Source organism: Balaenoptera musculus, chromosome 19, assembly GCF_009873245.2.
Source record: "Balaenoptera musculus isolate JJ_BM4_2016_0621 chromosome 19, mBalMus1.pri.v3, whole genome shotgun sequence".
Taxonomy (NCBI): Eukaryota; Metazoa; Chordata; class Mammalia; order Artiodactyla; family Balaenopteridae; genus Balaenoptera; species Balaenoptera musculus.
This window is the reverse complement of record NC_045803.1, coordinates 5,595,802-5,618,509: the sequence shown is the minus strand read 5'-3', so window position 1 is coordinate 5,618,509 and position 22,708 is coordinate 5,595,802. Positions and strand designations below refer to the sequence as shown.

At 40.1% G+C, this 22,708-nt stretch overlaps 1 protein-coding gene and 1 non-coding gene across 3 annotated transcripts in view; both read left to right on the top strand.

Moving 5' to 3' along the window:
- The window catches only part of LOC118885078 (zinc finger protein 160-like), a 57,294-nt gene that overhangs the window by 8,372 nt on the left and 26,214 nt on the right, over positions 1–22,708 (top strand). The window contains exons 2-4 of one of the 2 annotated variants that reach the window (XM_036833421.1): positions 3,478–3,567; positions 6,687–6,813; positions 10,220–13,408. In XM_036833421.1, the coding sequence (XP_036689316.1) occupies positions 3,478–3,567; positions 6,687–6,813; positions 10,220–11,649 (1,647 nt within the window). In that variant the 3' untranslated portion in view covers positions 11,650–13,408. Of the gene's footprint in view, positions 1–3,477; positions 3,568–6,686; positions 6,814–10,219; positions 13,409–22,708 lie in introns of those variants that run through there. The other variant, XM_036833419.1, reaches the window with a different exon arrangement.
- TRNAE-CUC lies at positions 8,278–8,350 on the top strand. Its single transcript has one exon. It is a non-coding gene; the product is annotated as a tRNA-Glu (tRNA).

Genomic DNA, 22,708 nt, shown 5'->3' with positions numbered 1-22,708 from the left:
CTGAGTGAAGGACTCTCAGCTTGACCACCCTCCCCCTCTGCTCCTGGTCAGCTCCCCCCTCACTTGTGATGAAGGCTAATCAGGCCCCCAGAATGAAGGCCACGCCAGAGGGCATACAGGTAGCACTTGGTGTGTCTGACCTGGCAGTTGTGCCCCAGTTGCCAGCCCCACTCACAGTCTCCAGACAGTATGGCATCCTTCCTCCACTGCGTCTTCAGTTTGCCTATCTCAGCAATTGTTTTGGTCGTTTGTTGTTGTCGTTTTTGTACTGTTTTTTTGTTTGTGTTTTTTTATTGATGTATAGTTGATTAACAATGTTGTGTTAGTTTCAGGTGTACAGCAAAGTGATTCAGTTATTCATATATATATATATATATATATATATTCTCTTTCAGATTCTTTTCTGTTATAGAAAAGAATAACTCTATTCACTATCTTGTACAAGATAGTGAATAGAGTTCCCTGTGCTATACAGTACGTCCTTGTTGGTTATCTATTTTAGACATAGTAGTGTGTATGTGTTAACCCCGGTGTTTTGGTCATTTGTAATGGTGGTATTGTCCATCTTAAACACCCTCCCCAAAGTTTTTATTCACTCCTTTCTTCCGTCTTTAAAACAAGACATTCTCTATTAACTACATTTCCCTCTCTAGTAAGTACCCTTTTTCTGTGCTCCGTTTCAGAGCACAAGGCCCTAAAAACTTGTTTATATTCTTCAGTTCTTCACTTGAACCTCATCCAATTAAGCTTTCGCATCCTCCGTGTCACTGACACTTTCTTCTTCAAAGTCACTGATGACCTCCTCGTTTCTTTTTTTTTTTTTTAATTTATTTTATTGAAGTGTAGTTGATTTACAATGTTGTGTTAATTTCTGCTGTAGAGCAAAGTGATTCATTTATATATATATATACATATATATACTTTTTCATGTTCTTTTCTGTTATGGTTTAATACAGGATATTGAATATGGTTCCCCTTGGCAACCACCAGTCTGTTCTCCATGATTCTGTTTCTGTTTTGTAGATAAGTTTGTGTCGTATTTTATTTATTTATTTATTTATTTATTTATTTATTTATAACTTATTTATTTATTTTTGGCTGCATTGGGTCTTTGTTGCTGCGTGCGGGCTTTCTCTGGTTGCAGTGAATGGGGGCCACTCTTCATCGCAGTGCGCGGGCTTCTCATTGCGGTGGCTTCTCTTGTTGCGGAGCACGGGCTCTAGGCACACGGGCTCAGTTGTTGTGGCTCGTGAGCTCTAGAGCACAGGCTCAGTAGTTGTGGTGCACGGGCTTATTTGCTCCACGGCATGTGGGATCTTCCCGGACCAGGGCTCGAACCTATGTCCCCTGCATTGGCAGGTGGATTCTTTTTTTTTTTTTTTTAATATAAATTTATTTATTTATTTTTGGCTGTGTTGGGTCTTCGTTGCTGTGCACGGGCTTTCTCTAGTTCTGGTAAGTGGGTGGCTACTCTTTGTTGTGGTGCGCAGGCTTCTCATTGCGGTGGCTTCTCTTGTTGCGGAGCACAGGCCCTGGGCGCACAGGCTTCAGTAGTTGTGGCTCACGGGCCCAGTTGCTCCGCGGCATGTGAGATCTTCCCAGACCAGGGCTCGAACCTATGTCCCCTGCATTGGCAGGCAGACTCTCAACCACTGCGCCACCAGGGAAGCCCCAGCATGTATCTTTTTGACTTGTAGTTTTGTCTGGATATATGCCCAGAAGTGGGATTGCTGGATCATATGACAACTCTATTTTTTAGTTTTTGAGGAACCTCCGTACTGTTTTCTATAGTAGCTGCACCAGTTTACATTCCCACCAACAGTGTATGACCTCGTTTCTAAATCCAGTATTTAACTTCCTGCGCACATTTGCTTTTCCTGTCAGCAGCAGGTGGCACAGTTCCTCACTCCCTCTTCCTTGAAACACTTTTTTTCCATGGTTTTGAGGACGTCCCACTAACCTTTATAAGCCTGTCTACCTATTTGTTTTATTTTCTTCTCCCCTCCCTGTTCACTTCTTAGTTCCCTCTGCTGAATTCCTTACCTCCCTGGTCTCTGAATGTGGGTGCATCCCAAGGCTGAGTCCTGGAACCTCTTCTCTGTCTATACCCGCTGCCTTTCCTCATCATCTCGTCATATGGCTTTCAGCACCACCTACGTGTCTTGCAATTTATCCTCTCCATCCAGACTTCTGCCTTAAACCGTCAATCCTGTGTCCAGCTGTCTCCTCGACATCTCTGCTGGGGACGTCTAACAGGCATCTCCAGCTTAATTTGTCCGAAACTGGTCTTGACTTCCCCCAGCCCTGTTCCCCCTGCCGTCCTCCACATCTCAGTTAAGGGCGACCCTGTGAATATCTCGGCATGATCTGAAGAATGTATTACATTCTTTGTAAGTGTTTTGATGTGTAAGATAAAAGAAATATCAGATGTTTACTCAAAGTGAGAGGAACAATACATAGTTTCTAAAATTCTTTTGAGAGATGGGAGAAGCGTGTTCGGAGACCAAGGCCCTTCCTCATCAGCTTCCCCCCGTGCCTCTCGGACCTCCCCTCCCGCCCGCCTCCTCCTCCTCACCCTGCTCCAGCCACCCAGCCCTCTTTCCCTCTCCAGGGATGAAGTCTGTACTCTCAGGGCCCTCGCGGGGGTGTCTCTCTGCCTAGAACTATCGGGCTTAGGAGACGCAGGTGGCAAACACGCTTCCTCCCCCAGGCCTTTGGTCTGATGTCAGCGTCTGAGTGGAGCCTTCTCTGACCACCCCCCTCCCATTTAACATGCCAGCCACATCCTCCCCCCCACCTCTGGTCCATGATGCGTGCTTGACGTGTTTTCTTCTGCCCCTTCCCCTTCCACAGCTGGGTCCTGGTGACAGCAGTTCACCACGGGTCGAAAAGAGACAGAAAGAAGGTGGGAGACGGGCTCGGCTTGCCCCCTCTGAGCGGTGCTCAACCCCGGCTTCACATTAGATGGATGAGGCATTTTGCACATACGTGTTTTGTACCCTTCCCCCATCAAAGAGTGTCCTCAGATTTAGTTGGGTGGGGCATAGCCCCAGAAATGTTTTAAAGTGCCCCCAGATGATCCTGGTCTGTGTCCTGCGCTGAGCGCCAGGGCTCTGTGTCTTCCATTCCTGAGGCTGAGATTAGCCCCTGGGGGAGGCAAGGGGGCTCTGCTCTGCGTGGGGATGGACCAGGGCTGGTCTGTGACCTGCAGGGGGTCGTCGGGTCCAGCTGAGGTGCCCGCTGCTGCTGTGCATGTGAGGGCCTCACCAGGAGGGGAGCCTGATCTGAAGGAAAGGGTGGGGAAACTCCTGTGTTGGACTCTGTGTGGGAGTTTACTGTCCTGAGCCCCTCCTGGGACAGTGGGCAGCAGGGAACTGTCTGTTCCACATGCTGAGGTCTTCCCTGTGTGTGTGGTGGTGACTCAGGAAGGGGGAGTGTTGATTCCAAGCATTCAACAGCATCTTTTCCACTTTCAAGGTCGACTTCAAAGACTCATATTGCCTGAGGAAGAAGCCCGGAAGAGGAGGAAGAGGAAAGAAAGAGGAGTCTGGAATGGCTCTTTCTCAGGTAAAGTCATATTGTCAGTTGATTTCTCTGACCTTCCTGAAATGCCCTTCTTCGGACTCGCCGATCTTGTCTGACTCTGAAGTATCCCGCCTGACACCTGTACCGTCACAGTCACCCGGGTCCTTCCTTCAGGGCCTGTCATCTCCACTTAGATTCTGTCTCATGATGACCCAGTGACGTGGAACTTGAAGAAGCTCCATTGTGGTCATCAAGAGACAACTCTTATTTCAGTAAATTTAAGTGTGTATATGTGTCTGCATGAGTGCTTGGATGCACAAGCCCGTGGTTTTTATAAAATACATACCGTTATTTCTAAATAAGTTAGGTATGGGATTCCCTGGCGGTCCAGTGGTTAAGACTCCATGCTTCCACTGCGAGGGGCACAGGTTCAATCCCTGGTCGGGGAACTAAGATCCCACAAGCTGCGTGGCGCAGCCAAAAAAACTAAAAATAAATAAATAAATAAGTAAGTTATATATTATTTAGTTGTTGAAATTATATCTTAAGTATTTTTCATTGTGTTAAATTTTTTCTACACTATGACATTAATGAGTTAAATAGTTATAAAAAGAGTAACACGTATGTGCGTGTGTGTGCATGTCTGCATGATGACATTTTATGTAGTTCTAGGTTGTTAGCCTTGAACTTGTTTCAAGTTTCCTCAGGGAACCCTCTGTCAATGTACCTTTGATGCTTTTATATGACTTAAATTCTTTACGTTTAAATTCAGAATCTAAACACCTGGGTTTATATGTTTGTTCTACCATCTTTAGCAGTTTGACCTGAGGCAAATTTCTTAGAATGTCTGTGACACAGCTGTTTCTACCTTAAGATGGATGGGACCAGATCTTTTTTTTTTTTTTTAATTTAAAAAAATTGTTTTAAATTTTATATTGGAGTATAGTTGATTAACAATGTTGTGTTAGTTTCAAGTGTACAGCAAAGTGATTCAGTTATACATACACAGGTATCTGTTCTTTTTCAAATTCTTTTCCCATTTAGGTGATTACAGAGTATTGGGCAGGGTTGCTTGTGCTATACAGTAGGTTCTTGTTGGTTATCTATTTTATTTTATTTTTTATTTTTTTAAATTTATGTATTTATTTATTTATTTTTGGCTGCGTTGGGTCTTTGTTGCTGTGCATGGGCTTTTCTCTAGTTGCAGCGAGTGCGGACTACTCTTCTTTGTGGTGCGCGGGCTTCTCATTGCGGTGGCCTCTCTTGTTGCGGAGCACGGGCTGTAGGCGCACGGGCTCAGTAGTTGTGGCTCACAGGCTTAGTTGTTCCGTGGCATGTGGGATCTTCCTGGACCAGGGCTTGAACCCGTGTCCCCTGCATTGGCAGGTGGATTCTTAACCACTGCACCACCAGGGAAGGCCCTGGTTATCTATTTTAAACATAGCACTGTGTGCATTGTCAATCCCAAACTCCCAATTTATCCCTCCCCCCTCTCCGACCAGATCTTTTTATTATGTTTTTTTAAATTTTACTTATTTATATATTTTTAAAATAATTTTTATTGGAGTATAGTTGATTTACAATGTTGTGTTAGTTTCAGGTGTGCAGCAAAGTGAATCAGTTATACATATACATATATCCATTCTTTTTCAGATTCTTTTCCCGTATAGGTTATTACAGACTATTGAGTAAAGTTCCCTGTGCTATACAGTAGGTCCTTGTTGTTTATCTATTTTATATACAGTAGTGTGTGTATGTTAATCCCAAACTGCTAATTTATCCCCACCCCCACCCCACCTTTCCCCTTGGTAACCTTAAGTTTGTTTTCTATGTCTGTGAGTCTGTTTCTGTTTTGTTTATTTATTTATTTTAATATTTTAATTTTATTGGAATATAGTTGATTTACAATGTTGTGTTACTTTCAGGTGTGCAGAAAAGTGAATCAGTTATACATATATCCACTCTTTCTTAGATTCTTTTCAAATCTTTTTTTTTTAAGTTTTTTAAATTAATTTTTATTGAAGTAGAGTTGGTTTACAATGTTGTGTTAGTTTCTACTGTACAGCAAAATGAATCAGCTGTACATATACATATATCCCCTCTTTTTTGGATTTCCTTCCCATTTAGGCCACCACAGTGCATTAAGTAGAGTTTCCTGTGCTATACAGTATGTTCTCATTAGTTATCTATTTTATATGTAGTATCAGTAGTGTATATGTGTTAATCCCAATCTCCCAATTCTTCCCACTCTCCCCCTTTTCCCCCTTGGTATCCATACATTTGTTTTCTACATCTGTGTCCCTATTTCTGCTTTGCAAATAAGATCATCTATACCATTTTTCTAGATTCCACATATATACGTTAATATATGATACTTGTTTTTCTCTTTCTGACTTACTTCACGCTGTATGACAGTCTCTAGGTCCATCCATGTCTCTACAAGTGACCCAATTTCGTTCCTTTTTATGGCTGAGTAATATCCCATTGTATATATGTACCACATCTTCTTTATCCATTCCTCTGCCGATGGACATTTAGGTTGCTTCCATGACCTGGCTATTGTAAATAGTGCTGCTGTGAACATTGGGGTGCATGTGTCTTTTTGAATTATGGTTTTCTCAGGGTATATGCCCAGTAGTGGAATCGCTGGGTCAGATATTTTTAAATTTGGTATTATGTTATTATACAAGTTAGTACATGCAGAGTATTTAGAGGAATGCGTAGCACATGAGAAGTGTTCAAACACTTTTTGAGATTACTGTTGCTGTCATCACAGTTTCTTTAAAGCCACTATAGACATTGTCATCTTTGAAGATGTCATTCCTGCTCTTGTTCCTCTAGACATTGAATATTACTTGGTGTGAGGAGCGTATCTCACATTTCTATACAGATTATCCTGTGTTGATTGTGTGTATGTGTTTCTTGTATTGTCCACAAAAATGGGAAATCCACACTGATTTAGAGGCTATCATAACCTCTTATGGAAAAGTATAATAAACCAAAATTAGGGACACATAACTTGCTCAAAAATACTGTAAGTGGATCTGTAACAATACTCACTTCAGTCAAATCGATCCTTTCCCCTCTCTCTCCTCTTCTCATTTTGTGTGAAAATAAGGACTCTCCTCATGGCCTGTTGGTGAAATGTGTTTTCATTTCAGGCACAGTTGACATTCAAGGATGTGGCCATAGAATTCTCTCAGGAGGAGTGGGAATGCCTGGACCCTGGTCAGAGGGCCTTGTACAGGGACGTGATGTTGGAGACCTACAGGAACCTGCTCTCCCTGGGTGAGGATAACTTCCCTCCAGAAGTCAGGACCTGTCCTTGGGTATCTTTGCATTTTCCTTTGTGTGCCTCTTGGGAACCCCTACACTGCCTGCCTGAGATCAAAGCCCTGTTGACTCAGAAATGAAAAGCTTCATAATGTAGCATGAGGACTTTGAACTTGTCCTTTCTTCGTATGATCTTCCCATTTCATGATAAAGGGTGATTCCAGAGCTTAAAAATGCTTAAAATCTTATGGCAAACTTAAAATATCCAGTTCCCTCTTTTCTACCCCTGTGCTTTTGATTCAGTAGTTCTTGGAAGAGAGCTAGATGTCTGCATATTATACTACGCTCTGTGCGTTCAGAAGGAGACAATCAGTGGGTGAATTTTTGAAATTGTTTGTTTAGCTTTATTGAGGTATAGTTGTCAAATAAAATTGTAATATATTTAAAGCGTACAACGCAATGATTTGATATACATATACATTGTGAAAGGATTCCCATCAAGTTAATTAACATACGTTACCTCACATACTTACTTTTTTTTTTTTCTTGGGGAGAACACTTAAGTTCTACTCTCGTAGCACATTTCAGTTTTATAGTATTATCCACTATAGTCATCACGTTTTACATGAAATTTTCAGACCTTATTCATCTTATGACGGAAATTGTGTGCCCTTTTATCAACCTCTCCCCATTTCCATAACCCCCAGCCCCAGGCAGCAGTTATTCTACTCTGTGTTTCTAGACCTGGTTTCTTCCCTCATCATTGTACTCCCTCCCATTGAGTGACTGATTGATGGCTGCGCCGGGTCTTAGTTGCGGCATGCAGGCTCCTTAGTTGCGGCATGCATGCGGGATCTACTTCCCTGACCAGGGATCGAACCCAGGCCCCCTGCGTTGGGAGCGCAGAGTCTTACCCACTGGGAGTGCCCTGCACTCCCTCCCTTTTAGATCTCTTCCTTTTTGCCCCATGTCCTATAGTTAAGAATGGGACAATATTATGCTACTTGCTAAGTCAGTTTCTCTTTTTTCCTAAGTCAACATTTTAAGTGTCCGAATACATTTATCTTCCCACAGATTGGCAAGTACAAACACTGCCCACATGCCATACTCCCTAGCCTCTACGCTTTTTAACTTTTTTTTATTCTCTTTTTTTTTTAATTGAAGTGTACTTGATTTACAATGTTGTGTTCATTTCTGCTGTTCAGCAGAGTGATTCAGTTATACATATATATACATTCTTTTTCACATTGTTTTCCATTATGGTTTACCCCAGGTTATTGAATATAGTTCCCTTGCTTATTTTTCAGAACACATTGTTTGTTTTCTTAGTTTTGAGAGTTCTTTGTATAACCTGGACACAAGTCCATGATGAGATATCTATCATGCAAATATTTTCCCCTAGTCTGTAGCTGGTGTTTTCATTTTCTTAACAGTGTCTTTTTAAAAAAACTTTTTAAAAATTGAAGTATAGTTGGGAATTCCCTGAAGGTCCAGTGGTTAGGACTCTGCACTCTCAATGCTGAGGGCCCAGGTTCAATCCCTGGTCGGGGAACTAAGATCCCGCAAGCCGCTTGGCCAAAAAAATTGAAGTATAGTTTATTTACAGTGTTGTGTTAATTTCTGCTGTACAGCAAAGTGATTCAGTTATACATATATATATATATCCTTTTTTATATTCTTTTCCATTATGATTTATCACACAATATTGAATATAGTTCCCTGTGCTGTACAGTAGGACTTTGTTGTCTATTCATTCTGTATATAGTAGTTTGCATCTGCTAATCCCAAACTCCCAATCCATATCTCCCCCACTCACCCTCCCTCTTGGCAACCACATGTCTGTTCTCTATGTCTGTGAGTCTGTTTCTGTTTCATTTGTGCCTTTTTTTTTTTTTTTTTTTTTTTGCCATGTGGCTTGCAGGATCTTAGTTCCCCAACCAGGGATTGAACCCTCACCCTCGGCAGTGAAAGCACAGAGTCCTAACCACTGGACCGCCAGGGAAGTCCCATGCGCCATATTTTATATTCCACATATGAGTGATAGCACATGGTATTTGTCTTTCTCTTTCAAAAAGTCAGTGGTCTTAATGTAAATTTCAGTTCTCGTTTTGTGTTGGTTCTGGAACAGAAGCCCTTGCTTTTTTTTTTCTTCAGAAGGATTTGTTGAGAATTTCACAAACAATAGTTTTGTGTAATTGTGGTTACTTATTATTTATACCCTGATTTTATCATAGGTTACTAGAATGTTTTATTTACTAATTTTCTTTCTTTTTTAATTGAAGTATAGTTGATTTACAATGTTGTGTTAATTACTGCTGTCCAGCAGAGTGACTGAGTTATGCCTACACATATATACATTCTTTTCCATCATGTTTTATCACTGTTTGCTAATTTTAATTATGACTTATAGATGATGGCTTTTCAGTGGGTATCATGCAGTATAACTGACTCACATCACTGGTTAGTGTTGCAGAATGGCCATTCTGAGTGAATATAGTTCTACGACTTTTATAACTGGTATTCAGAGAATTACTGTATTTTTATAACATCGTTTTATTAAACTTCATTTCCACTTCTAAATTGCCATTTATTTATATTACTCATTAGTTAAAATTGTTATGGCTTATTTACCATTAGAGTACTGTGCTTTAGCATTTATTGGTGCACAATCGATATGCAGTAGATATGTGTAATATCTTTATCTCTTCAAATCTGAAACCGCCATATGTTTTCTGTGAAGTGGTATGTGCTTTGGGGTCATGGTACAAAAATACCCCTTCTTTCAGGGCTAACATGGGTACACTGTGGGTGTTGCAGCCATTGGTTGTTTGAAGTAGGCTTCCCTAAAATTAATTTGAAATACATGTAATCACCCTTTCTCTCTCTTTTTTTTTTTTTTCCTAATTTATTCATTTTTGGCTGCGTTGGGTCTTCGTTGCTGCACGTGGGCTTTCTCTAGTTGCGGTGAGCGGGGGCTACTCTTCGTTGCGGCGCGCGGGCTTCTCATTGCGGTGGCTTCTCTTGTTGTGGAGCGTGGGCTCTAGGCACGCGGGCTTCAGTAGTTGTGGCACATGGGCTCAGTAGTTGTGGCTTGTGGGCTCTAGAATTCAGGCTCAGTAGTTGTGGTGCATGGGCTTAGTTGCTCTGTGGCATGTGGGATCTTCCCGAACCAGGGATCGAACCGTGTCCCCTGCATTGGCAGGCAGCTTCCTAACCACTGCGCCACCAGGGAAGTCCCACCCTTTCTTTATGAAAGAATCTCATTCCCTTTGTGTTCCTAAAAACTGAAGATCATGGTTGCAACATTTCTTAACTGTTCAAAATATGTAGTACTTCTGGTATAATATTATGTTCTTCAATATGAGATATTTCTTTCCAAACTGTAATTAATAGGAGACATACGATTCTTTATGTCTTGTAGATACCTCTCTTAAATGTGTGATCAAGGAATCAGCACCAAAAGAGAACAGTCATACAGGGGAAATGTTGCAAACAGTGTTGTTGGAAAGACATGAACGCTATGAGACTGAGGACTATGGCTATAGGGAAATCCAGAGAAATACGCGTGACTTTGAGTACCAGTGGAGAAGTGACAAAAGAAATTACAGAGGAGTGCCTGTCACCCATAAAAAAAATCTCACTGGTAGAAGAGATCAACATGGTAGAAGAGATGAAGGAAACAAGCCTATTGAAAACAGGCTGGGACTAAGCTTTCAGTCACATCTGGCTGAACTGCAGATATTTCCAACTGAAGGGCAATTTTATGAGTATCATCAAGTTGAGAAGTCTAACAACAGTGGTTCCTCATTTTCAGTACTTCAGAGAATTCTTCCGAGTGTCCAAACCAACATTTTTAATGAATATGGGAATGATTTCTGGCATTCTTCATTACTCACACAAGACCAGAAAGCATACATTAGGGAAAAACCTTACAAATGTGATGAGTATGACAAAGCAGTTAATCATGGCTCACAACTCACTAACCATCAGGTAATCCACACAGGTGTGAAACCTTACAAATGTAATGTATGCGGCAAAGCCTTTAATCAGAGCTCACATCTCAGTAGACATCAAAGAATCCACACGAAAGGGAAACATCACAAGTGTGAGGAATGTGGTAAGGGCTTCAGTTACAGTTCACACCTTGTACGTCATCGCAGAATTCATACCGGAGAGAAACCCTACCAGTGTGGCGAGTGTGACAAAGCCTTTAGTGTGTATTCAAGTCTTATTTATCATCAGGTCGTCCATACTAGAGAGAAACCTTACAAATGTAATGAGTGTGGCAAAGTCTTTAGTCAGAGTTCAAGCCTTACTAATCATCGCAGGATTCATACTGGAGAGAAACCGTACAAATGTAATAAATGTGGCAAAGCCTTTAATCAGAGCTCCCACCTCACTCGACATCAGGTCATGCACACTGGAGAGAAACCCTACAAATGTAGTGAGTGTGGGAAAGTCTTCACTCAAAACTCAAGCCTCGTAAGTCATCGGAGAATTCATACTGGGGAGAAGCCGTACAAATGTAATGAGTGCGGCAAAGCATTTGGTGTGTATTCAAGTCTTACTTATCATCAGGTCACCCATACTAGAGAGAAACCTTACAAATGTAATGAGTGTGGCAAGGTCTTCAGTCAGAGTTCAAGCCTTCCTAGTCATCGCCGGATTCATACTGGAGAGAAACCTTACAAATGTAATCAGTGCGGCAAATCCTTTATTCATTGCTCAAACTTCAACAGACATAAGAAAATCCACACTGGAGAGAAACCTTACCAATGCAGTGAGTGTGGCAAGGTCTTCACTCAAAACTCAAGCCTCGTAAGTCATCGGAGAATTCATGCTAGAGAGTAACCTGACCAATGTAACGAGTGTGGCAAAATAATACAAGTTCAAGCATGGATTGACACTAGAGAGTTCACACTAAAGAGAAATTACATCAGGGTAACATATAGGACAGAGGACTTGTACAGACTTCGCAACTGACTAGACATCAGAATATACACCTTTGATGAAGCCACAAGAACATAATGTGTGTATAAAGGCTCTTATCCGTAGATCAAAACTACAGAACATCGCAAGATTCCTACTGGAGAGCAGCCTTACACATGTAATGAATGTGGGAAGGCTTTTTATTAAACATTCATGGCTTTGATGTCATGAGAGGATTTATACCTGAGAGAAACCAGGGAAGTTTACTGAATGTGGAAAGGCCTTTAAGCAAGTGTCCCCTCAGGATTCACCAAAGAATTCATAATGGAAAGAAACCTTACAAACGTAATGAATATTTAAAATTTCTTCAAGACTTTTCACAACAGAATCCACATCAGAGCATTCACATGAGGAATAACTAAGTCTCAAGTTTAGTCTGAAATATTGCATACTGCAGAATAAAATTACAAGTCAAAATATGTTAAAACTTAGGTAGATATATAGATAGATCCTGAGGATGTTATCCTGTGGTTTCTTTTCTAAATCTCTTATAGTTTAAAGCAGTATGGTTTTACATTTCACGTTTAAAGCTATGACCAATTTTGAGCTAATATTTGTACAGGTGTGAAGTTTTGGTGGAGATTATTTCATTTTTTTTTCCTAGTATGGAAGATCAGTTGATATGGTGTAATTTTTTCAGATTCTTGCTTCATTCAGTTTTCTTGGTACCTTTGTCAAAACTCAGTTGGAAGTAATTGTGTGGGGCTGTTTCTGGGTTCTCTGTTTTGTTCCATCGTTCTGTATGTCTCACTCCACAAATATCAGTCTTGATTACTTTTTATCTTATTAGAAGTTTTTAATTGAATGAGTGATTCCAACCAATTTATTCTTCTTCAGATATTTTAGCTATTCTAGTTCCTTTGCCTTTCCATATAAGTTTTAGAAAAATCTTGTTTGTGCCTACAAAATATCTTGATAGAAAATGCATTAAGCCTATGAGTTGGCGATCATTTGACATCATTTCTATGTTATGCCTTCCAATAAATGGCTGTAGTATGTCTATATATTTGTCTGATCTTTGGTTTCTTTCACCAGTATTTTATGGATTTCAGCATCAAAATCCCGTCAACGTTTTATTTGATTAACACATTTCTACTTTTTCTTTTTTAAATAATCGGACATGTTATTTTTAACTTGTTTCCATGTGTTAATTGCTACTATATAGAAATACAATAGATTTTTGAATGTTGATCTTTTATCCTCAGAACTTACTAGTCTCACTTATTCTAGAGGTTTTCGTAGATTCCTTGGACTTGGACTTGTCTGTATATATCATTTCATTAGTTTCCTAATGCGGCTTGTTGACGAAAATTCAATTATCTATCAAGAAGAAAAAAAAAGGGGAATTTTATTCACGCCAAATTGAGGGCTATAATCCAGGAAGCAGATTCTCAGAAAGCTCTGAGAACTGTTCCAGCTGTTAGCGTTCAAGGTACAGTCATACACATTTTCGAGACAAAGGATCGTGCATCAAAATGACATACTGATATTTTACATAAAGTTCACCAGGGATACGTAGTCCAGGTAAGTACATACAATGCGAGCAGCAAGTCACCATGACCCCCTACAGAGTTGGGAAAGAACGCTATTCTTTTAAGAAGTTAAATTGCTAGTGTCAAAAGAAAGGGAAAAAATTTGACCTTTCCAGTTGGTTGGGCAGGCACTCCCAGTTTGAGGAGTTGTGGTTAGTGTGTAATGCAGGTGCACGCTGCACATTTGGGAGGGAGGAGGCCCGAACAGAGAATTTTATGTTAATTTTTTTCTTGTCTTGCCTTAAAATATACATTTTATTTCATCAGGCGGTAAGAAATTACCACAAACTAGGTGGATTAAAACAATAAAATTTATTCTCTTTCAGTTCAGGTCAGACGTCTAAAATGGGTATGTTAACAGAACCGTAACCCTGACATTCCAGGGAGGAACTTATTTCCTTGCACTTTGCAAATTCTGCAGACTGCTTATATGCTTTGTCACTTCATCCATCGTCAAAGTCAGCCAGGTACCATCTTAATATCTTTTTATCTCCATCCTGCTTCCACCACAGTAGCAGCTTCTCTGTGACTAAGTCCAACTGCATCCTTCTTATTCAACCCCTTCTGATTATACCATGTTTATCGGATAATCCAGGATAATCTCTCATCTCAAGATCCTTAACACTTGAAGGTTACAGGGGTGGGGATGTGGCTATCCTTTGGTGGCGGGAGGTGATTATTCAACCCACCACCGCAAGGATACCTCCTGCTGATGGATACACTAGTATATCTTCTTTCTGATGTTTATCACTTCTATTTCCTTTTATTCCCTTATTTCATTGGCTGTAACTTCTAATTGCATGTTGACTAACAGTGGTAAGAGCGGATGTCCTTGTCTTATCCCCAGTCTCTGTGGGGGAAGCATTCAGTCTTTCACCATTAAGAATGATGTTTGTTGTAAGGTAAGCTTTCTTAGGTGTTCTTTATTGAGTTGAGGAAATTTCCCTCTATTCCTGTTTCTCTCAAAGCTCAAACTGAGTGTTGAATATTGTCAAATGCTTTTTCTGCATCAATTGATAGGATGCTATGATTTTTCCACTGTAATCTGTTGCTAGTGTGATTTATGTTGATTGTTTTTTAAACATTAAAACAGCCTTGCATCCCTCAAGTGAACCCCTTTTGGTCATCGTGTACAGTTCTTTCTGTATATTGTTTGTTTGTTTTAAATATTTATTTATTTGGCTGTACCAGGTCTTAGTTGTGGCACACGGGATCTTTAGTTGCAGCATGTGGGATCTAGTGTCCTGACCAGGGATCGAACCTGGGTCCCCTGAATTGGGAGTTTGGAGTCTTAGCCACTGGACCACCAGGGGAGTCCCTCTTTCTATATATTGCTAATTTCTATCACTAATATTTTGTAAGAATTTTTGCATATTTTTTATGTGGGATTTAGTTAGTAGTTATTGCTTTCTTCAAATGCCTTTATTTTTGTTACCATGGTAATAGTAGTCTTAGAAATTGAGTTTAAAATATTCATGGTCTATTTTCTGGAAGAAATTGTATATTTCTTCATGAAATGCTGTTATTCTTCTTCATACATTTGATAGAATTGCCTAGTGTCACCAGTTGAGTCTAGCAATAAGTTTGGGAGGGGCACTTTTTTTGAGGTAAGAACACGTAACATGAGTACTACCATGTACCGTATTGTTAGCTATAAGTAGTATGCCATATCGTAGATCTCCAGAACTTATTTATCTTGTGTAACTGAAACTTTGTACCCTTTGAACACCATCTCCCCATTTCCCTCTCCCGCTAACCCCTGGCAACCAACATGCTACTCTGATTCTATGAGTTTGACTATTGTAGGTTCCACATAAAAGTGAGATCATACAGTATTTTTCTCCATCGGTCTTGTTTCACTTAGCATAGAGTCCTCCAGGGCTATCCATGTTGTTGAACAATAACAGGATTTCCTTCTTTGTTAAGACTGAATAAGATTGCATTGTATGTTTATAAAACATTTTCTTTATCCATTCTTGTGTTGATGCTCATTTAATTTGTTTCTATACATTGATTACTGTGAATAATGCTGCAATGAACATAGGAGTACTGGTACTTCTGTGAGATCCTGATTTTATTTCCTTTGGATATATAACCAGCAGTGGGATTGCTGGGTCATATGGTAGTTCTATTTATAATTTTTGGAGAACCCACCATACTGTTTTCTATAGTGGCTGTACCACTGTTCCCTTTTCTCAAACATCCTTGGCAACATTTGTTATCATTTGTCTCTTTAAGAATTATCCTAGGGACTTCCTGGTGGTGCAATGGTTAAGAATCCGCCTGCCAATGCAGGGGACATGGGTTTGAGCCCTGGTCTGGGAAGATCCCACGTGCCGCAGAGCAACTAAGCCTGTGCACCACAACTACTGAGCCTGCACTCTAGAGCCCGCGAGCCACAACTACTGAGCCCACGTGCCACAACTACTGAAGCCCGTGTGCCTAGAGCCCTCGCTCCACATCAAGAGAAGCTACCGCAATGAGAAGCTCACACACCACAACGAAGAGTAGCCCCGGCTCTCTGCAACTAGAGAAAGCCCGCGTGCAACAACGAAGACCCAATGCAGCCAAAAATAAATAAATAAATATATAAATAAATTTATTTATTTAAAAAAATAAATAATAAGCATTCTAACAAGTATGAAATGATATAGCATGGTGGCTTTGATTTGCTTTTCCCTGATTAGTGATGTTGGGTAACTTTTCATATACCTGCTGACCATTTGTATGTCTTCTTTTGAGAAATGTCTGTTTAGGTCCTTTGCCCATTTTTTAATTGGATTATTTGGGGGGTTTTGCTATTGAGTTGAGTTCCTTACATATTTTGGATATTAACCCCCTATCAAATACATGGTTTGCAAATATTTTCTCCCATTCTGTAGATTGCCTTTTCACTCTTTTTTTATTATTATTTTAAAAAATATTTATTTATTTGGCTGCACCGGGTCTTAGTTGTGGCATGCAGGATCTAGTTCCCTGACCACATATCGAACCTGGGCCTCCTTTAGGAGCATTAGGAGCGTGGAGTCTTAGCCACTGGACCACCAGGGAAGTCCCTGCCTTTTCACTCTTTTTTTTAAAATAAATTTATTTATTTTATTTATTTGGCTGCGTTGGGTCTTTGTTGCTGCATACAGGCTTTCTCTAGCTGTGGTGAGCGGGGGCTACTCTTTGTTGCGCTACGTGGGCTTCTCATTGTGGTGGCTTCTCTTGTTGCAGAGCACAGGCTCTAGGTGTGTGGGCTTCAGTAGTTGTGGCACACAGGCTCAGTAGTTGTGGCACACGGGCTCAGTAGTTGTGGCTCGTGGGCTCTAGAGCGCAGGCTCAGTAGTTGTGGTGCATGGGCTTAGTTGCTCTGCAACATGTGGGATCTTCCCAGACCAGGGTTGGAAACCGTGTCTCCTGCATTGGCAGGTGGATTCTTTTTTTTTTTTTTTTTTTTTTTTTTATAAATTAATTTATTTATTTTTGCTGTGTTGGGTCTTCGTTTCTGTGCGAGGGCTTTCTCTAGCTGTGGCAAGCGGGGGCCTCTCTTCATCGCGGTGCGCGGGCCTCTCACTATCGTGGCCTCTCTTGCTGTGGAGCACAGGCTCCAGACGCGCAGGCTCAGTAAGTGTGGCTCACGGGCCCAGTTGCTCCGTGGCATGTGGGATCTTCCCAGACCAGGGCTCGAACCCGTGTCCCCTGCATTGGCAGGCAGATTCTCAACCGCTGCGCCACCAGGGAAGCCCGGCAGGTGGATTCTTAACCACTGCGCCACTAGGGAAGTCCCTGCCTTTTCACTCTTGATTGATTGTTTTGCTGTGCAGAAACTTTTTAGTTTGATGTGGTCACATTTGTCTAATTAGCTTTGGTGTCAAATTAAAAAAAATATATTCTACAGGCCGTTGTCAAGAAGCTTTTCCCCTGTTTTCTTCTAGGGGTCTTACAGTTTCAGGTCTGACACTTAAGTATTTAATTCATTTTGATTTGATTTTTTTTTTTTTTTTGCTGTGCCATGCAGCATTTGGGATCTTAATTCCCTGACCAGGGATTGAACCCGTGCCCCCTGCAATGGAAGTGCAGAGTCTTAACCACTGGCCCTCCAGGGAAGTCCCGTAAGATCTTTTTTGATGATCAGTGATAGGGTGAGCTGTTTCACTTACAGCACTTCTGACAACAAACATATGGGGGTTTTCCCCACACCAAGCAATTCTCCAGCTCTTCGGACACCAGCTGGGTGTCCTACAATTGAATTTTGATACCAACTACTTGGAGTAAGTACAGACTCCAAAGAATGAAGGACTCAGTTGCACAACCTTTACCCCCACTTCAGATGCCAATCACAGGTCCTAGGCCTCCCATGCTTCTGACCTACTGGCTGTAAATGGCTGCAAATTCTGCTATACTCTTGAGCAGAAGTGATATTCAGAGATCAATTCTCGATTTATTCCTGACCTAAACAGAAATGCTTGTTAACATTTTTTTTTTAACATCTTTCTTGGAGTATAATTGCTTTACAATGGTGTGTTAGTTTCTGGTTTATAACAAGTGAATCAGCTATACATATACATATATCCCCATGTCTCCTCCCTCTTGCGTCTCCCTCCCACCCTCCCTATCCCACCCCTCTAGGTGGTCACAAAGCACCGAGCTGATCTCCCTGTGCTATGCGGCTGCTTCCCACTAGCTAGCTACTTCACATTTGGTAGTGTATATAAGTCCATAACACTCTCAACATTTGACCATCAATATAGAGTTCTATATTCATTGTTGATGGATACTGTAGATCAGATTAATTTTCCTCCTGATCCTATATGCTGGGTGTATGTTTATTTTATTTTACTTTATTTTAAATTTTATTGAAGTATAGTTGATTTACAATGTTGTGTTGTAGATTTCTATAAATGTAACTGAGTGTTGAAATGTTTCAAGTGCTTCTCTGAAGCTATTGGCATAATGGAAGTCAGTGTTCTCATGGTTCACACCACCGCAGGCTGTGTAGTACCACACATATTAAAATATCATGTATTACTAGAATAACATATATCAGTCACATTGTGTATTTTAATGATCCATTTTGCATCAAACTTCAGAAGTCAAACTGCTTTTTTTTTGATGTCTTAACATGAGGGATATAATAGCAGTATTACACATTTTCATATCTTCTGTATTGAAAAAAGTTTGTAAATGAAGAGAACTGCCAGTACCTTGCAAATGTGGGAAATTTTCCTGTAAAGCAATCAGTCTTGTTGAATATTTCAAAGTTTTGAAGTTATTTATGTTTCTCTCATTTCTAATTCTTCTTAATTCAGTTTTAGTGATCTATATTTGTAGAAATCATTCTTCTCAATTTTCAAATTAATTAATATAAAGTTGTTCTTAGTAATCTCTACAGGTTTTGAAAATCTCTATCAATAGTCATCTACTATGATTAGTATTGTTCAAGTGTGTCTTTGCACATTTTATTTTATTTTATTATTTTTTAAAATAAATTTATTTACTTTTGGCTGCGTTGGGTCTTCATTGCTGCACATGGGCTTTCTCTAGTTGCAGTGAGCAGGGGCTACTCTTCCTTGTGGTGTGCGGGCTTCTCATTGCGGTGGCTTCTCTTGTTGCGGAGCATGGGCTCTAGGTGTGCAGGCTTTGGTAGTTGTGGCACGTGGGCTCAGTAGTTGTGGTACATGGACTTAGTTGCTCCGCGGCATGTGGGATCTTCCCGGACCAGGGCTCGAACCCATGTCCCCTGCATTGGCAGGAGGATTCTTAACCACTGCGCCACCAGGGAAGCCTTTTGCACATTTTAAAGCTAATATTTCAAAAGAACATTTTGTTATATTTAATATAATTTTCATTTTTGCCTTTTGTTGGGTTTACAGTATACCTTTCTTTAAAAATTCTTGAATTGGACCCATAGGACATGGATTGTCCAGTGAACTTCTAATATGTGAATTTGCAGCTATCTTATTTCCTCTAAATAATTTTTTTCATTAAATAAATATCACAAGGTTGACACAAGAATTTTCTTATCTTTTCATATACATAAATTCTAATTATCTAAACAAATAGTGACTCTTTAAGGTTTTCAATATTTTAAAATTTCTGAATGTACAGTTTTCCAAGTATTATTTGATGATAAAATATTATCTGTCTTATTAAAAATTTTTTTTAGTGTTTGAAACTTTGTGGTCTAACAACTGCTGAAAAATGTTCTTTATATATATATTTTTTGACACAAGTTTGAATATATTGTCCATTTGTTGAAACTCCTTTAAATTTTTTGGATCCTCAAATCTAGCAATCACAAATAAGGGTATATTCTAATCTTTCTGTGTGATTGAGGGATTGTCCATTTCCCCCACTTTTTGATTTTCCTGTTTTGTTCCCTTGGATCTTTTCCTAAGGAAAAATCCACATAAACAAAAAGTTTATTCACCCACACCCTCCTCCTCTGCTATTCTAGAAATGTGAAGATTCCACCATACATATATTTCCTCAGTAGAGGACATGGGAGTCCGAACTGACACCTGTCTTCCCTCAAACTAATTGAGATATCACTTAATGCAAAATATTTCAGCCTGTAAATATCCCAGTACCCAGTTGATAGTTTTACTTGTCGATTTCCCATCTTAAAAACATTCTACAATGAGATACCACCTCACATCCATTAGGATGGCTACTATTATTTAAAAAACAACAGAAAATAACAAATGTTGGCAGGGAGGTAGTGAAACTGTAAACCTTATCCACTGTTGGTTGGATTGTGAAATGGTGCAGCTAATTTGGAAAACACATGGTTCCTCAAAAAGTTAAACCTAGAATTAACATATGATCCAAAAATTCTACTTCTGGGTATATACCCCAAAGAACTAAGAGAAGACTCAAAGAGAAATTTGTACAGGCATCTTCAGAGCAACATTATTTACAATAGCCAAAAGGTGGACGCAACCAAATGTCCACTGACACACAAAGAGAAACATGATGTGGTCAACGATAAAATATTATTCAGCCTTAAAAAGGATAGTCTGACATATGCTACAACGTGGATGAACCTTGAGGACATTATGCTAAGTGAAATAAGCCAATTGCAAAAGGACAAATACTGTCTGATTCCACTTATATGAGGTATCTAGACCAGTCAAATTTGTAGAGACAGAAAGTAGAATGGTGGTTGCCTTACCTTCATCATTCAGCTGATTTTTGCCAGAAAATACAGAAAAAACATATGGCAATCTCTCCCCATCCAAAAACAACTCAAATAGCAAGGTCTCCTCTTAGGCTTTGAGGTAAAAACACATGCTGGACCTTCAGTGTTATGCAGTGTCTGACACCTTATTCCCTCTTCCAGATCCATCCTAGGTATGTGAATAATCAAAACCAAAGGCTCTTTCTTTCCATAAAGTCTTCTCACATTTCACTGCCTCCTGAATTCTAGGGACATTTTGATTTATTAGACTGAAATATACATACTCAGAGAAACTTTCTATTTTCTCCAAATAATACAGGCCACACTTTTTACAAATTCCTAGACTCAAGTATTATATTGAAACAGCTCATGAAAATGAAATTACATTGCATTTTGCTTAGTAAATAGCTGGTTCAGTGTCTTCCCCAATATATTTTATTTTGGTTTTTTTTTGTGTTAATTAGACCTTTTCATTTTTGCTTTTTTTAAATTTAATTTTTATTTTATATTGGAGTATAGTTGATTTACAATGTTGTGTTAGTTTTAAGTGTACAGCAAAGTGATTCAGTTATACATATATCCATTCTTTTTCAGATTCTTTTCCCATATAGGTTATTACAGAATATTGAGTAGAGTTCCCTGTGCTGTACAGTAGGTCTTTGTTGATTATTTTATGTACAGTAGTGTGTGTATGTTAATCCCAACCTCCTAATTTATCCCCACCCCACCCCACCCACATTTCCCCTTTGGTAACCATAAGTTTGTTTTTGAAGTCTGTGAGTCTGTTTCTGTTTTGTAAATAAGTTCACTTGTATCATTTTTTTTTTAGATTCCACATATAGGTGCTATTATATGATATTTGTCTTTCTCTGGCTTACTTCACTTAGTGTGATCATCTCTAGGGCCATCCATGTTGCTGCAAACATCATTATCTCATTCTTTTTTATGCCTGAGTAATATTCCATTGTTTATCTATGTACCACATCTTTATCCATTCCTCTGTCAATGGATATTTAGGTTGTTTCCATGGATATTGTAAATAGTGCTGCAATGAACAGTGGGATGCATGTATCTTTTCAAATGATGGTTTTCTCCAGATATATGCCCAGGAGTGGGATTGCTGGATCATATGGTAGTTCTCTTTTTAGTTTTTTAAGGAACCTCTATATTGTTCTCCATAGTGGTTGTACCAACAAAATTTTTTAAAAAAATAAATTTATTTATTTATTTTTGGCTGCATTGGGTCTTTGTTGCTGCACACGGGCTTTTCTCTAGTTGTGGCGAGCGGGGGCTACTCTTTGTTGCGGTGCGCGGGCTTCTCACTGCAGTGGCTTCTCTTGTTGCGGAGCACGGGCTCTAGGCGTACGGGCTTCAGTAGTTGTGGCACGTGGGCTCAGTAGTTGTGGCTCACGGGCTCTAGAGTGCAGTCTCAGTAGTTGTGGCGCACGGGCTTAGTTGCTCCGCGGCATGTGGCATCTTCCCGGACCAGAGCTCGAACCCGTGTCCCCTGCATTGGCAGGCGGATTCTTAACCACCGCGCCACCAGGGAAGCCCCCACCAATACATTTCAAATTCTGAAGACAGCCTGTTGCTCAGCACTCTCTGTGATGTGGCTGGTCATCGTAGTGCTGAACACAGCAAACACTGAATGAGTAAAGGACTTTATATTGTGAATACAAGTAGAAAATTTAGAGTTTTCTGACCAGATTAGGGACTTGGGTATTCCTTCTGCAGCCGGTAGAGCAGAGCCTGGGTACATCGGTGCCTGGACTCATGAGAAGAAAGGGGCTGACAGTGGGGAAACGTGAATGCATTAGTGCAGAGATGTTAATCGGCCACCAACTGGGATTATTGAAAATCACCATAAGTTGCAAAAATGGGGCAGAGGATGTAGAAGGAAAGAAAGGTGCTCACCAAGGCAAGGATTCTTGGGGAAGCTCTGGTCTCAGGAAAGGATCTGGTTGAACGGTTGGTCCTGTGAATGTGTCAGACTGGCTGGTTGTGTCTGTACAGAATGAAAACCATGTATCCCCTGGCCAAGATCATGAGTCCAAAAGACAAAGTACTAGGAGGGCTTTAAAAAGCTGCCAATAGTGTGGATGTTATTTTGTCAAGCAGAGTACTAGAGCAGTATCCCAAATCTTTTTGCTTTGCAATGTTTGTGGTGCTTCATTTGCCAGACACATGTGAAAACAAGTATATTTCAAGCAAGTGCAAAATCCAT